The sequence below is a fragment of the Triturus cristatus genome, chromosome 2_1 (genome assembly GCF_964204655.1).
Source record: "Triturus cristatus chromosome 2_1, aTriCri1.1, whole genome shotgun sequence".
Classification (NCBI taxonomy): Eukaryota; Metazoa; Chordata; class Amphibia; order Caudata; family Salamandridae; genus Triturus; species Triturus cristatus.
The window spans coordinates 906041697-906056880 of NC_140581.1; the positions used below are offsets into that span (position 1 = coordinate 906041697).

The 15184-nt window shown below is 43.9% G+C and overlaps 1 protein-coding gene across 1 annotated transcript in view; it reads left to right on the forward strand.

Annotated features, from left to right (window-relative positions):
- Positions 1-11374: 11374 nt before the first annotated feature.
- Positions 11375-15184, forward strand: part of FRMD3 (FERM domain containing 3) — a 638046-nt gene continuing 634236 nt past the window's right edge. Inside the window, exon 1 of the mRNA XM_085633170.1 lies at positions 11375-11704. Coding sequence (XP_085489296.1) covers positions 11561-11704 — 144 coding nt within the window. The 5' untranslated portion in view covers positions 11375-11560. The remainder of the gene's footprint in view (positions 11705-15184) is intronic.

Consider the following 15184-nt stretch of genomic DNA (forward strand, 5'->3'; position numbering starts at 1 on the left):
ATTGAGACTTAGCTGCCATGGTCAATAAAGCTGTGGAAGCGGAGCAGCCCTCTTGTGCCAAAACCCAAGAAGATTGTGAGGAGTAAGCAGTTGCTGTAGAGCTAGTAAGGCCAGCTGCCGTGACGTTGGAGTTCTGTTTCTAAGTAGAATGGAGTAGGTATTTGCTTCTACCGAATAAATAGAATACGAACAGTCTAGGGAGAAGGCTAATGAAAGAGGCACCAAAAAAGAAAAAATAGGTAAAAGTTACCTCATGGGTACAGCCAGACCGGTAGCAAACAGACCTTCCAAGGATGAGAGAAGCTCCAGCGAAGAAGAAAGACGTCGTAGGTGAAGAAAACGTCGAAAAAATAATGTGTCAGGACACCAAAAGAGGCAACGTGAGGTAAAAAGCTGAAGAGAAAAATACAAAATGGCGGCCACAAATCGGTTAGAACATCACTTGCATGAGATTTGTAGTTAAACTACATTGTAGGGGTTGGCAAAAGCAGGCTCCTGTAGCGTAGGCGTTCCGATTCAAAAATATGTCACCATGTCGGTTTTTGGAGCGCTGGAACCGCAGTAATGCAGCGGTGTGGAGCTCCGACGCTAGACGGCCAGTTTAGGTCGCGATGCGTGCGACCTCCAGTATTAAGCCTTTTGCAATCTGTCTCAAGGGTGATAAAGCCACTGCAGGCATCTCATTCAGATCGGATGCTGTACAGGGCCATATTTATGGTGAAATCACGCAGTGCAGCGCAGCAAGTCACCTTGCTGCGCTGCGTGACAAGGAAAGGGCAAGAATGAGCTATATTTAAGATAATATGATGCATTCCTGCCTTTTCCCCTGTGCTGGCGCCTTTTTGACTTCCTAGCACCAACGCAGGCACTCTTACACCATGGTGCAAGCGTACCTGCATTGTAAACAGGATTGTTTTGTCCAGGAAGGGGCACCTTCCTGCACAAAAACAATTCTCTGAGGCTTTTTCCTCTTTCTATGTGTGCTGTAGAATGGGAAACAGTGGGAACACCGCGGCCTCAGACATGCATTTTCCGACATCGCAAGTGTAACCACTCTTGCATTAACCGCATATGTCCAGTCTAGTTGCTGGCTGGCTGGCGAAAGCAGGAAGAGGAAGGTTCGGGAGAGGACGCAACGCTGTGAGGTAAGTGGGTTTTGGGGGGCTGGTGGGTAGTTTGTATGGGTTGGGGTAGTTTTGAGGGCTGGGGGTTAGGGTACTTTTCAGGGCTGGGGGGGTCTGGAGTTTTAGGGCTCAGGGCAGGGGACAGGAAAAGGGTTTTTTCAGGCGGAGGGGGCATTTAGGCTGGGGCAGAGAGGAGGTGGGGGTATGTTTAAATGGGAGGGGGCTGGTTTTAGGGCTCAGGGAGAGGTGATGGGGTCAGAGTAGTTTTTAGGGGCTGAGTTTTAGGGCTCAAGACAGGAGACAGGAAAGGGGCAGTTTTCAGGCCAAGGGGGCAGTTGGGCTGGGGTAGGGCGGAGGTGGGGGTAGGTTTTAGGGGGTGGGGCTGGTTTTAGAGTTCAGGGAGGGGGGCTAGGGTCAGAGTTCTTTTTTGGGGCTTGGGGGTCGGGTTTTAAGGATCATGATAGGGGGTCGGGGTAGTTTATAGGGCTTGGGCGGGTAGATTAGACTGCAGGAGGGTCAAATTTTAGGGTTCAGGGTAGAGGGGCAGGAGTGTGATCTTTACCACACATGTCCCTTTACCAATCATGTCTTTAGCACAAGTTGTGTGGTAAAGGCATGCATGGTAAAGGCATGCGTGATAAAGATGCGCTTGTGGTCAAGACCGTGTGGTTCAGGAATGCGTTGTTCCATCACACAACACTGCGGAATGCAGCACACATAGAAAGATGAAAAACAAGGGAGAAATAAAGATATTCACCTCCTTATACCTCACCTGGGGAGGTATAGGTTTATGGTGCACTCCCAAGTCTGCCACTTTTGGTAAATCTTGTAAGGCATCAAAATCCATGGATGTTGTGTGGGAACACCAACTCAATACCTAAGGAAATGCCTCCCAGGCAGAGATTAATGCAACACAGCAATTTGCGCTGCGTTGCATTACTCAAGATTTATGAAGCCACTCAGGGCCACGCAAGGTGGCCTTTCATGACTTCATAAATCTCATTTCTAAATTGTGTCGCTCCTGCACCACGTTGCGTGGTGCAGGAGCGCCACAAAGGGGCTCATAACTATGCTGCACAATTTCTTTACTTGCTGACTACACATTTTTAACATTATCCCCCAAAAACGTATCTTCCCCATCTGTTGCTTCAGTTGGACGCATTTGAAACAGTTGTTTGCTTTAAGGTTATTATATCCAAATCTGAAATTATGAACCTCCTTTTTTCCCAGAAGAGGATAGAACTGTTTAAATCCGATACTCCATTCCATTGGGTGGCATACATATCACACCCTCCTGATATTAACTGAGAGAAAAGAAAAATTAAATTCTTTAGATAACCATCACCCACCAGGGTTGCTCCTTGGTGACATGCTTCATCATACGGTTCGTCCCAAACCAGCTGCGGAAAGGGGCATGCTATGACCAGTGAGTATGTGGGAGCACTGGTAGTGTTGGAACCTATCCGGATGAGAAAGATATATAGGAGTGGGGGGTTTATGAAAGAAGAGATTAAAAATATCTGGCTAGTTGGAAAATATTATTTATTAGCACCTCTAATCGATATGGTTAAAATAAGAGGAAATTAGAAACTCTATCATGTGTCTCGGTTTCTCTGGTCAACTTGTTTCAAGCCCTACCCCAAGGCTTTTCATCAGGGCCAATGGAGGTTACTCCCTGTTACCACTCCTTCAGTCATGGAATTCATTGTATTTACAGATAAAGGGAAAAAGATATATTTGTATATGTATACAGCACCTAATCGGTCTGTTCCTTTGTTATCTAAGAGGGTATAAAAGAAACGAGATTAATACAAATATAGCCCTAAGGCCATATTGCATGTATTAAGTTTTATGCAAACTACACCATAGTGGGTAAACGTGATATATTTTTCTCGCTATCATTGGTGGACCCTTCTAGTGATACTGTGGAAAATACCATAAACAAAACAAACACAAAAAGAATTCACAAACTACACATAAGCTACATACATGTTAAATGCCTTGTTTAGGCATCATGCGACCAAACGGGGGAGGAGAAACACCTGTAGTCACACTCTCTTTTTAAGAAAAATGCACATGCAAATACAGATCGTGTAAGGGAAAAGGATCAAGGTAAATGCAATAGTTTATGCGAGGCCACTGTGCTAAAATAGTACGGGGGAAGCCCCTGGCACTCACTCCCTCAAGGCTGTTCCCTCGCTCTAGGAAATACACACCCGCCCAAGACGCCAGCGGACGTGACCGGCCTGGAATATAATTCCCAGTACGGGGCAGCTATCAGAGTCCTCATGCAAAAAGAAGAAAGGGGAAAACATTCACCCCAGTACAGAGATCTGGGCCTAAATCCATTGTTTTTTTGCTCACCATGCCATTCCAGTTTGAACCCAGCCATATGCAAATCAGTCTTGACCCTGTGCCTCATGGGAACAGTCCAGCCCGAACTGCCAAGCCAGGTCCTCCCTGGACTGGAAACAAGCATCCTAGGACCGGTTTCGGGGTTTCACCCCTCTTCAGCCGGGAAAGCTTGATTCCAGTGGCATGGAGAGCACGGGACTCACGTCTGAGCATACCCGTCCCACTCGGGCTGACAAATGGAAAAACAACAGTTGATGGACAGAATGCAGAACAATGTCATACATTCACCCCAGTACAGAGATCTGGGCCTAAATCCATTGTTTTTTTGCTCACCATGCCATTCCAGTTTGGACCCAGCCATATGCAAATCAGTCTTGACCCTGCGCCCAATGGGAAAGTCCAGCCTGAACTGCCCGGCCAGGTCCTCCCTAGACTGGAAACAAGCATCCTAGGACCGGTTTCGAGCATTCAGCCCTCATCAGCCAGGATAGCTTGACTCCAGTGGCATGGAGAGCAAGGGACCCACGTCTGGGCATACCCGTCCCACTCGGGGTGACAAATGCAAAAAGAACAATTGATGGACCGAATGCAGAACAATGTCATACATTCATCCCAGTACAGAGATCTGGGCCTAAATCCATCGTTTTTTTGCCCACCATGCCATTCCAGTTTTTTAAAAAAATGCACATGCAAATACAGATCGTGTCAGGGAAAAGGATCAAGGTAAATGCAATAGTTTATGCAAGGCCGCTGTGCTTAAATAGCACGGGGTAAGCCCCTGGTACTCACTTCCTCAAGGCTGTTCCCTCGCTCTAGGTAAAACACACCCACCCGGGGCTCTGAAGACGCCGGCGGATGTGACCGGCCTGGAATATAATTCCCAGTAGGGGGCAGCTATCAGAGTCCTCATGTCGGCAAAGGCTAGAGCGCTGAATATGGCAAAATGGCAGCACTCTATGGAGCAGCTTCCTGTTGCATGTGTTCACAGTCGTGGGTTCACATCTCCAGGGCAGTATCGCCACAAAAAACAGTAATGGGCAGTTAGAGGTCGAGAAATGAGTTAGGAAAAAATGTTGAAAAGATGATGAAAATTGATAAACTAGAACAACCCTTTATGGCTTCTCTTACCAAAGAAAGAAAAGTAGAAAAAATGTATATATGCATACTGGAAAACCGCAACTGCAGGTTAAAGATACTAATAGGTGCCAGCAAAAATTATCTTTAATTTAATTTAATCAAAAGCATCACTACCCGTGAGCTAAAAGTGGGGGTGACCATGTAATAAAGAGGCACTTCCTTACAACGTGGTATCTTAAACATTAGACTTTTAAAAAGCAGCAGATTATTCACTAATTTTAATAAAGATTCTGTGATGGTTCTACGTTCAAAAGTCGGTACACTTCAACAGTTTAGTAATCTTTTCCTACACCATAGGAAAACTCTACTATCAGCAATATGACAGAAATGTATTTATTTGTTTTAGATTTCAACATCTTACTTTGCTTTCCATTATGGTCAGGGGAAACAGCTCTGCAGTCTTGATGCTGAAACTTTTTCACACCTTATTTGTAAAATGATTTATAATATCCGAACAGGGAAGGATGCTCTGCAATTACATCGAGAAGGCAGAACAAATGGAACTTGTAGGATGAATGTTAAATTATTATATGCTGGGGCTGTTTTATATTCATAAAGTGGAGTATGTTGATGATTGTGTATTAATTGTGACAATATGTTATGTTTCCATTAATTCCTATGCTGCACTTCCTGTGACGAACAGGTTGTTTTAATTCTGTATAGAAAGTTAGAATGTACACAAGAATTGTGGAATATTTATTTTTTATTTCTGTGTTTTTAATGGTTTGCAGTGGTTTTGATTAACTGAACACGTATTGTTTTACCTGCTTAATTCTAATGGTGCCAAGATTTTAATGCAAAATGTAAAAATCTCCAATGTTGACAGTTGTGGTAGCTACTCAACCTTAACTTTCTCTTAACGCCAAGGCCATAACCTCATAGACATTTGTGAAGGACAAAACTATCCCAGTGTCTAAGGTTGCAAGACATTTCTATCAATTGTCTATTGTTGTCCTGGTCTTTGGGTGTTTCTATTCATTTTATTCAAATATCAGTACAAAGTCTAAGGCTTTCTTCTGTGACCCAAACAAAAAATATATTTTATTGACCCAGATTCTTATTCTTAGTAATTTGGTTAATATCTTCTTTCTTTACTTTCACATAATCTTCTTATCCACAACTTCGATTATCATAGGAAATTAGGAGACTCAATTGCCTTCAAACAAGATATTAATACATTTAGATTATTGTTTCTATTACCAATGCATTTCAAAGTGGGAATATTCCTTCATCACAGTTTTTGCATGATCTGTGGACAGAAAACGAATTAATTGATTAATTTAAAAACGTCCACATTGCAGAAATTATTATTTTATTACATCTTAAACCAATTAGTGATCCTACACACCTTATTTACAATCCTTGACAGTAACCATTTTTAAGTCGAACCTACTAGACAGTAAATATCCTGCCTGATGCAAGACATATTGTGGCTTACCCATGAACACAGTGTGATCTTGTCAGTCTCATTTGCCTGTTTCCTATTCGTGTTCCAGCTTCTCAGCCTTATGTTTGTCCTTCTCGTGAAGTATTGCCTCTTTACCATGTGTGTGTTTGCCTGGTGTCTGTACTTGATGTTAGGGAACTACTTTTTTTCTTTTTGTGCAAGCACTCACAGATAGTGCATGTGTTATCCAGCCATCCCCCTTGTGTACTTCTCTCCCCCTTATGCTGCTTCGTGTCTATGTGTGCTTCTCCCTGCCCCTTCCCGTTGCACTTGCTGATGTGCCTCTCTGCGTTGCATCCACCTTCTCGTATTCCCCTGTGTTGTGTCCATGTACTCCTGTACTCCCCATGTTGCTTTCGAGTCTTTTGCCCTCCCCTCCCCCGTGTTGCTTCCATGTCCCCCACCCTCCTCCATGTTGCTATTTGTTCCCTGCTTTCCCCTTTGCTGATTCCATGTCTCCCACCATCCCCATGTTGCTTTCGACCCCCGTTGCTTCTGTTCCCATCACTTCTGCTCCCCTCACCCCCTATAAAAGAATTTTAAAAAACACTTTTGCTCATTTTGATTTGTTTTTAGTTACCCATCCGACTTGGATATGTAACTAAAACAAAAAAAGAGGGCAGTGACATTTTGTAAGTGCACGCATAAGTGATACACCTGCCTACAAAATTAAGTTGGCAGCTGTGTAGAAGTTCTTTTATTTTTACTTTACTTTCGAGAATGGTATGAAACGTGACTAAAAATCATTAGCAAAGTCAATAAGTCACAGAGGTGAGACTTGTTGGCTTTGACAATTCTTGTTGTTCCTGCTGTCCATGCTGTGACGAATTTTAACTTTATAAATCTAAAAACAGAAAAGGAAAAATGTAACTTAACCAGGAGTCACTTTGTATCCTGTTCCTTCATTAAGCAAACATTAGAAATTCTTACCACTGAGCAGTCTTATGAGTCTCTCACGGTAAATATATTGGTGCTTCCCATTCACTCTTGCATGTAATCATAATGTCTCCCCTTTCCTTCATCTATTTACTTCCTTGTTTGTGATTCTCGGTCAGGAATTAATCACTACTTCTGCTTAAAAGACATGTTCTGTGTGTCATCTATTTACAGTCTCCATCTTTAAATTTTCCTAAGTACAGTGAATCATTATTAAGGTTCCTTTTATCTATAGATCTTGGCCTACTCATTACTCCTGTCCTCTTTATGAGTGGTCATTCAATTTCGATGGGAATGGTAAAAGCAATTACTGTCCTCATCAAAATTGTTAGTTACACAGTGTTTCCCTGGATCTGTTTATTTCACACAGAGATTTTGGCTGTTTAAATCACCAGAAATCTCTGTGTGAAAATCCTGGGGGGAAATGAGGAATTACCCAGGGAATTGTATCTGGAAATATTGATTCCCTAGGCAATTCCTCATTTCTAAGGGGAATAGTTTGGTCTACTTTGTATTGGCCTGGTTTTTCCCACCCTCTAAATCCAGGCCATTTTCCAGGTCCCTCATATAGCAAGGTCCAAAATGTAGTACTTTAAAGGAATCACATTATCCTCATCGCATAAATTGAAGTACCATTTATGAGATGTTTATTATAGTAATTGAATTTAAATAAAGTGGTTATCATTGTTGTCATACATTCTTAATAAACAATAATAAGTCTCACTCTTTAGTAAACTTACTGATTTCACCAATTTTTTGCTTGTTCACAGTATACTATGTATCATAAATACCACATCAAGTTCTTGTATTTATTTATACCCTTTGGATTTAAGTTTCAAGTAAATCGGTTCATTATGTCTCTCTTTGATTAAACAGACGTTTGTTACTTCCTTCATTCATTTTCCGGACTTGTTCCAAAATTTGTAATCATATTTGTGTTATGGCATGCTTTTTCTCCATTACATATCTAGTCACTGGTGATTTCTGATTGTGTAAATGGATATTTTCTCGATGTTCATTCCACCTTACTTTGGCTTTCTGTGAAGTTTACCCTGCATAAAACAGTCCCCAATAGCTTTGATGCTATGTGTTTCAATGGTGGTATCACAAGAGTAAAATCTTTGTTATTTTTTTTTGTACACAGGTGCACTCCAACATCTCCTTTAACTTTGCTGTTATAGTTAATAAAGGATGAACAAGTGTATGTTTGATGCTGTTGCGAGCTAAATCTCCTCTGAATATTTGACAACTTTTTTTCAGCTTGTAATATAACATGATTTTCAAGCTTTGCTGGGAAAACATTATTCAAATTGGTATGAATATTGATCATCTATAATTGCTGTTCACCTACCTTCTTGATCTTGTAATAAACTGTTGACTATTGTGTAAATAAAGTAACAGTACATTTCAATCTGCGCTTTTCTCTTGAATATGCCAATCCAGTCTTTCTGCATTATTCTCGTTTTGCTTATTTTAAAATGTTTTGTTAGTTGAATCGGAATGATAAAAATTACTGTTGTTCTTTAAATATGTGTAGAGCTGATATATTCTATTCAATCTAATTGACTGTAGTTGTGATCCTTCAATTGATGTTGTGGGTAAAAACTTGTGTTAAGGCAATAATAGTTTTTATCCATAGGTTTTGTGCACAGTCTTGTGGCCAGGTTCCTTGCTGCCATTATATTTAGGAAGTTGATATCTGTTTCCCCAATGTTTAATACGAATTTGATTGTGTTGTTTCTTTTGTTCATAAATCTGTGTAAATCCAAAGGACTATCTCTGGCACCTTTGTATGTACGGAACATAGCTTCAATGTTTCTTTTCCATCTTTGTAAACGTGAAATTGCTGTTTCAGTGCTCATCAAATACTTTCATTCAAAGTAGTACAGAAATGTGTTTACATACGATGGGGCTACATTGGAGCCCATAGTAGTTCCAGTAATTTGAGCATAAAACTGATCATTAATTCTGAGGTAATTGTTGTAACGATAACCCTTATCATTTGCATTACAAACTACTTGCTTTTCACCTTAGTCTTCATTTTTGTTATCAAACACTACTGAATTGCTTCAGAACTCTCTTCCTGTGCTATGGACGTGTACTGACTAACTACGTCACTTGTAAATAAGATTCCCTCTTCATTATGAATTTCAATCTGATGGGGACGCCCCACTTAACTCAAGATGATTCAAGAACAGCACATTCACTCAACAATCTATATCTCCACACACATCAACACCATCCTATCAGTGACATCCTCCACATTCAGTTCAGAACCCCATGCTATGGGAACCTCAGCTAGTGTATACAGCCAAATGTGTATCCAGACCTGCCTACTGAGGTCTATCATTCATGTGGTTTGGATGGTTAGTCTTTCTCTTGGTGTCTCTCCGTGTTGTACAGCGGCAGTGTGAGCAGTGATAGCATGAGTACTGAAGTACAACCAGGCGTGAATTTTTCTGCAGAAGTGGAGTTGCGGTTGTTTCCAGGTGTGTCATGAAACTAAGGTGACTTTGAAGGTAGTAATAATAATAATAATACTTTATAGTGTGATTACTTAAAACCATTACAATTTGTTTTTTTTGTGTTTTAAAAAAGACATATGATGCTTACGTACAAAAATCAGAGCTTTAAAAGATTCAGATTAATAGTAAGACAATCTAAAATAGGGAGATAGGATTAAAATATCCTAATGATAATTAATTACCTATGACTATCAGAGACTGAGGTATCAGATCAGTTGAAGCGTCGCTTTTTTTTGGAATCTAGAGAGGGACAGCTAAACATACGTTTACAAAGAGCCATATAAGGTAAAGTAAACAGTTAATATTAGGCAAAAAACAATGGTCCAATAGACTGATCTGGGCAATCAAAAGTTTGTGGGTTAAGCCTAAGGCGACGTAGCGGCACAGACAGGTTACGGGAGATTTGCGGCCCTGTTTTTCACCAACAATTTGGCCGCTCTGTTAACAAATTTAGTGAACCGAATGTGAAGCTTCGTATTGTCTGAGTTCAGGGCAGCAATAATGGCTTGTCGAGAGGTACGAACTCCAAGTTTATTCCATTCGTTCCGCAGTGAGGACCTTCTGTCGATCAGCAGAGCGGGACAAGCGCAGGCTATATGCTCCATTGCTTCAGAGTGATATCCGCACTTCCTGCATTTGATACTAGCACTGAGGTGGCTTTGAAGGAATTATTCACAAACATTTAGAGCATTCCTTTCACAAATATCTGCTCTTCCAAAGCACATTTATGTAAACTAGGGGGCATATTAGCAAGGGCGTCATCGCTGCTTTAGCGGAACTTTTTGCCGCTAAAGTGGCGATATTTTCATCGCCCTTTCAGCAAGCTGTCGCTAACAACTGTTAGCGACAGTTTCCTGGCAAAAGCGACCGGTTTGGGTGCCGCTTTGTATGTCAGCGATATTTATCGCTAATGACTTGCAAAGTAGGCGTTCCCAACTTCAAGGGAACTGAAAGCAGTCGCTAACTCACCTTTCCCCTATTACCAATGGCCGCGAAGCGATGAAATAACTTGCGCTAACCGCGATTGTCGCTGCTTCCTAACGCCTTATAGAAACCTGACTTAGCCACATTTCCAATGGGATATGGATTGTCAGGGTGAGACCACCTTGGCTTATTACCAAGGATTTCACTATCGCAGGAATTTCATTTCTTGATTTCCAGCGATAGTCAGGCATTTCGCCGCTATCGCTGGATTTCTTATCGCCTTGAAGATACGCGTTGCTGATAACGCGCTATCTCCACGATGAAAATCAGCTATACCCGGCGTTAAGAAAATTAGCGCAAAGCATTGCTAATATGCCCCCACACGTCTATAGTGGAGTACATGTACGTTGAGGAAAGAAAGCCTTAATTTGAAAATGTATTTTGAACATGAATTAAAATTAAAAAGAAAAACAAAAGATGTTTATGTAATATCACAAGCAGGCTAGCACTGTTGACCCAAGGGGTTTTTGCAGGGTGTAGAATCATCTCTCGTAATTTATTGGAGCAGTCTCTCTGTTAACATGGCATTACATACGTCACCTACGCCTGTCACGTTAGTGAGTCAGTTAAAAAGGCGTACCTGTCGGCTGTTCATAGAGCTCTTCTCAGGCAGGTGGGATTAGAGGTTTGTGTTTTTTTTGTGAATCGCTGCCCATGTGCTTACTATGCCCTTCGCCGCTGCCCATGTGTTTACTATGCCCTTAGCTACAGCTACTGTCAGGAACAGTCGGAGGTGGGACCGCGGGGCGTTCCCTCTCCGTCAGACTCACCATCCTGACGCAGCCACAACAAGCAGCAGCCCCCCTCCCTCCATCCTCCCCCCTCTGTCGCTGCTCTGCCTGTGCTTCCATCCCCATTCTCCTGGCAGCCGCCCGCCTGTGTGACTGTCAGATGGCTTCCCAGAGCATAGCCCCGCACTGAGGAGGGAAGGAGCAATGTGTCCACATTCCGGCCGGGCAAAGCCCTGCTTTCTCCTCTGAACCGACGGCTTCTCGCTGCCAGCTCGCCACGCCTGGATTATTGTGTTTGTTCTTCCTTTCTGAGTGGGTTGTATGTTTTCCTGTGAGTGCACCAAGGAGAAAGGGGCTACCATGAAAATGATCCGTTTTCGGAGCTCCAGCATCAAGTCCTTAAACCTGGAAATGAAATGCACCATCCGGCTGCTGGACGACTCCGAGATCGCGTGCAACATCCAGGTAAGGAACAGGGGTGGGACCGGGGGCTGAAAATGCAACAATGTGGGGCCAGCAGCGAAGCACGCATGTTAAGAGCAGCATGTATGAGTATGAGACGGAAACAACAACAAAACAACCATGCCTGCTGCTGCGGAGGAGGGCTGCTGGCATGCAGGCGCGCGCACAAGCCACCACCAGCGGGAACTGTGCCTGGCAGGAGCAGGTTGTATTTCCGATTCGTTCACTGCGCCCCAGTGTGTTCGCTGCCCCTTGAGAGCGTGCCATACGCTCACATCCCCTGAGGAGGTTCCTGCTTTGCATTTTCTATCAAGGGGTGAGGGGGTCTGTCTGCCGGTGGGTTTGAATTAATCATTGTTGGAAAGTTTTACATGGGAGAAGCGGCCAAACCGCTTTTACGCAAGAGACAAGCCACACAGGGGACGCCAGTGTGCTCGCAACAGGATGGTGAATGGTCGCAAGAAGAACAAGCATGCCTGAGGCTTGGGGGCTTGCGCTGTTTACAAAAAATGGACTGGTTGACGTGCGATGCAGAACGCAAGGCGTGCTAACGCGTGGCTTGCGTTGACAAATTGGCCCTCCAGTCGTCAAGCTGGTGGTTGTGAGTGGTGTCAGTTTTAAATCGTGTTTGATCTGCCGCGTGTGCTGGTTTCCGGGGGGAATGTCAAGTGATGTGAAGGAAGCGGTCCTGCGAGAGTTGCTGTCCAGCTAGGTTGTTTTTCTGGCGTGAGTGCCTTTCTGAGGTGCCGCTGCGTGCAGCTCGCAGCCCTCCTCGTGGGCTCAGTGTAGCCCGTCTTAATGGCTCCTGTGGTGAGATGGATAGCGCTTCAGCACCACGCCAGTGTTTGTTTCACCGCACCTGCCCCATTGGTGATGCGTAGACTGTAGAAGCACCGCAGCATCTCTCAGTTGTTTGCAGGTCACCTGTTCCTGTCAGCGCAGTTTGAGATGAAGCACCCCTTACCCTCGGCGCGCAGTTTAACAGGTCACACACTTCTCCACTGGCAGCCTTTGACAGTAAGAGCCAGCGTGTGATGGACCCTAGTGCAAGGAAGAAAATACTCCCCTGACTGCTGCTTGAATTACAAAACACAGCAGTAATCAGGGTTCAGTGGCCCCCTCAGCCTCTTCGCCCAGGGACACTGCACCTGCTGCCCCAAGAGAAGCTACACACATGCTAAGAATGACCCCCCCCCCCCCTTTAACCCCTCTAGCCTCAGTATGTGTCACAGCCAGTGAAAACGCGCGAACTGCTTGCACACAAGCGAACACCATTGACAATGGTGAGCCCAACTCTTCAATGGGGCACTTTGTTTCAAGGCGCAGCGAAATGTCCCTCTCACCCGAGATTGATATATGCAGGTCAGAGGGAGGGGCGGTACCCCCGGGTTCCGTCGCACTCCCCTGCCCAGTGGGAGAGTGAAGTGTGACAGAGTGGCAGACGAGCGTATCCTATGCACAGGGAGGCAGAGCGCGTGAGGCTGGTGCATTGTGCTGTGCAGGGGACAGCTTGTCTCGTGCCTTAGGGGTTGTGACCTGTTCTTTGCTGCTGTCACCAGAGATGCCGCCACTCTAGACGACCTTCACTGCAGGAAGTGAAACTTGAGGACCGAGAAATGTTACCTGTAGGCAGCGAGCGGCTTGGCATTCACTCCGCACCTGGCCTGTCTCGGGAGGTGTGTCTGTCAGCAGCGCCATGGGACACCTGGGCTCCTGGCAGGAGTCTCAGTTCGAGTGCCCGACCCACATTTCAGGCCTATTTTAGTCAAAAGAGGGCTGCTACACTGCTCTGGCCCTCGGACATATTTATTTTTAAAACCCTCTAATGTTCCTGTCTGTTGTCAAATATATATTCATAGAGTAATTTGTATTCGCCAGTCAGGTGAAAGCAGCCTGGGGCACCTTGCGTGCGCCATAACTGGTCGAGTGGTTTTGCCCACGACGATGGCTGTCTACAGTATCAGTACATAACTGGTCACAGTGCCAATGTGCCATTGAAATGGCAGTAAAGTAACGCATGAAAGTTTGCTTCGCCTGAGCAGTCAGTGCACGCCTCGAGCTCGGTGACACCTGATCTTGCCAGGTGCGTCTGCGAGTTTTGAAACCTAAGGAGGCATTGTTCAGTCGGCCACTGGAATTATGCGATTATGCGGCAGATGCTTGTCTCGCATAATTATGGATTTGCCGCAATTGCTCACGATCCATCATCTGATGCATAATCTGCAGATTTTAAGCAAAAGAAAATTAGTTTTTTTGCTCAAATGGATCAAAAGTAACAAAAAAGGTGAAGACGTACTTTTGCATGCAGTGGAAGGCTTTTTGAAGAGGTTAACTGATCGCTTTAAGTTGCTTATTTCTGTATTTGGTTGTTAAACTGATACTAATGAGGTGACATTTTTTCCCAGACAACAGTAACATATGCACAAAAAAAAAGAATTAAGTAATAATATCAAAATATCTGCCACATTATGTCGCATAATTTGCCTTTTCGTGCGGCATAATTTAGTCAACCCTACCACATAATTTGGTGTTGCTCTGCTACATAATTCCAGTGGCCCTTTAGTCGATGTCAGCGTGGCAAGTGGCAATAAAACACATCTATGTATAGCTGTGTTTCTGGAGGCTCTAGTGACATTGCCATGCACTGTAGTTGCAGTCAGGAGGAGGATGGGCACACACTGCCTCACATCCCAGCACTCAGTTTGCCCCGGTGCATCTTAGTAAATGCAGTGCATGATAACGCTTAATTCGGTGTCAGGCTTTAGTTTTTCACCCTTGTTGGTGCAGCCAGTGCTGTGTATCTCTAGATAGTTGTTCCAGGATAGTTGTCCTTCTTCCTCCTGTTCGAAAAGGCTTCCTTGAGCTAATGAGCTGATGAGCTCTGGTTGATGCACCTGCGCCCAGCACCTCCAAAGAATGTGTTGCTCTCTACAGAAGGACAACTATCCTGAAACAAGCGTCTAGAGATACACAGCACTGGCTGCGCCAACAAGGGTGAAAAACTAAAGCCTGACACTGAAGTAAGTGTTATCATGCACTGCATTTAATATGATGCATGGGGGAAAACTGAGTGCTGGGATGTGAGGCAGTGTGTGCCCTCCCTCCTACTGTAATTGCAGTGTATTCACTAAAATCTTGCTACCACGTTGCACTGTATATGTGACCTCTGCATACTACTTGAGTGCAGCTTTGTTTTGGGTAAATAGACGAAATCACTGGCCGACTGCTGACATATCGATGTTGTGTACAGTCTCCACCCTGGCAAGCACTGTCTGGCCTGGAATGAGTATGCATAAACATAAAAATAGAATGAACCCTTATTTCCAACTTGTCTGACAACAGTCAATGTCACTATACTTTAAAAAGTTCTTAAGCCCGAACTCTCCATTAACAAACATTGGACCGGGTGAATATTTCAGGGGGTCAACACAGAAAATTAAAATTATTTAAATTGAAAGACTGAGTAAAGAGAGAAGCTGACTT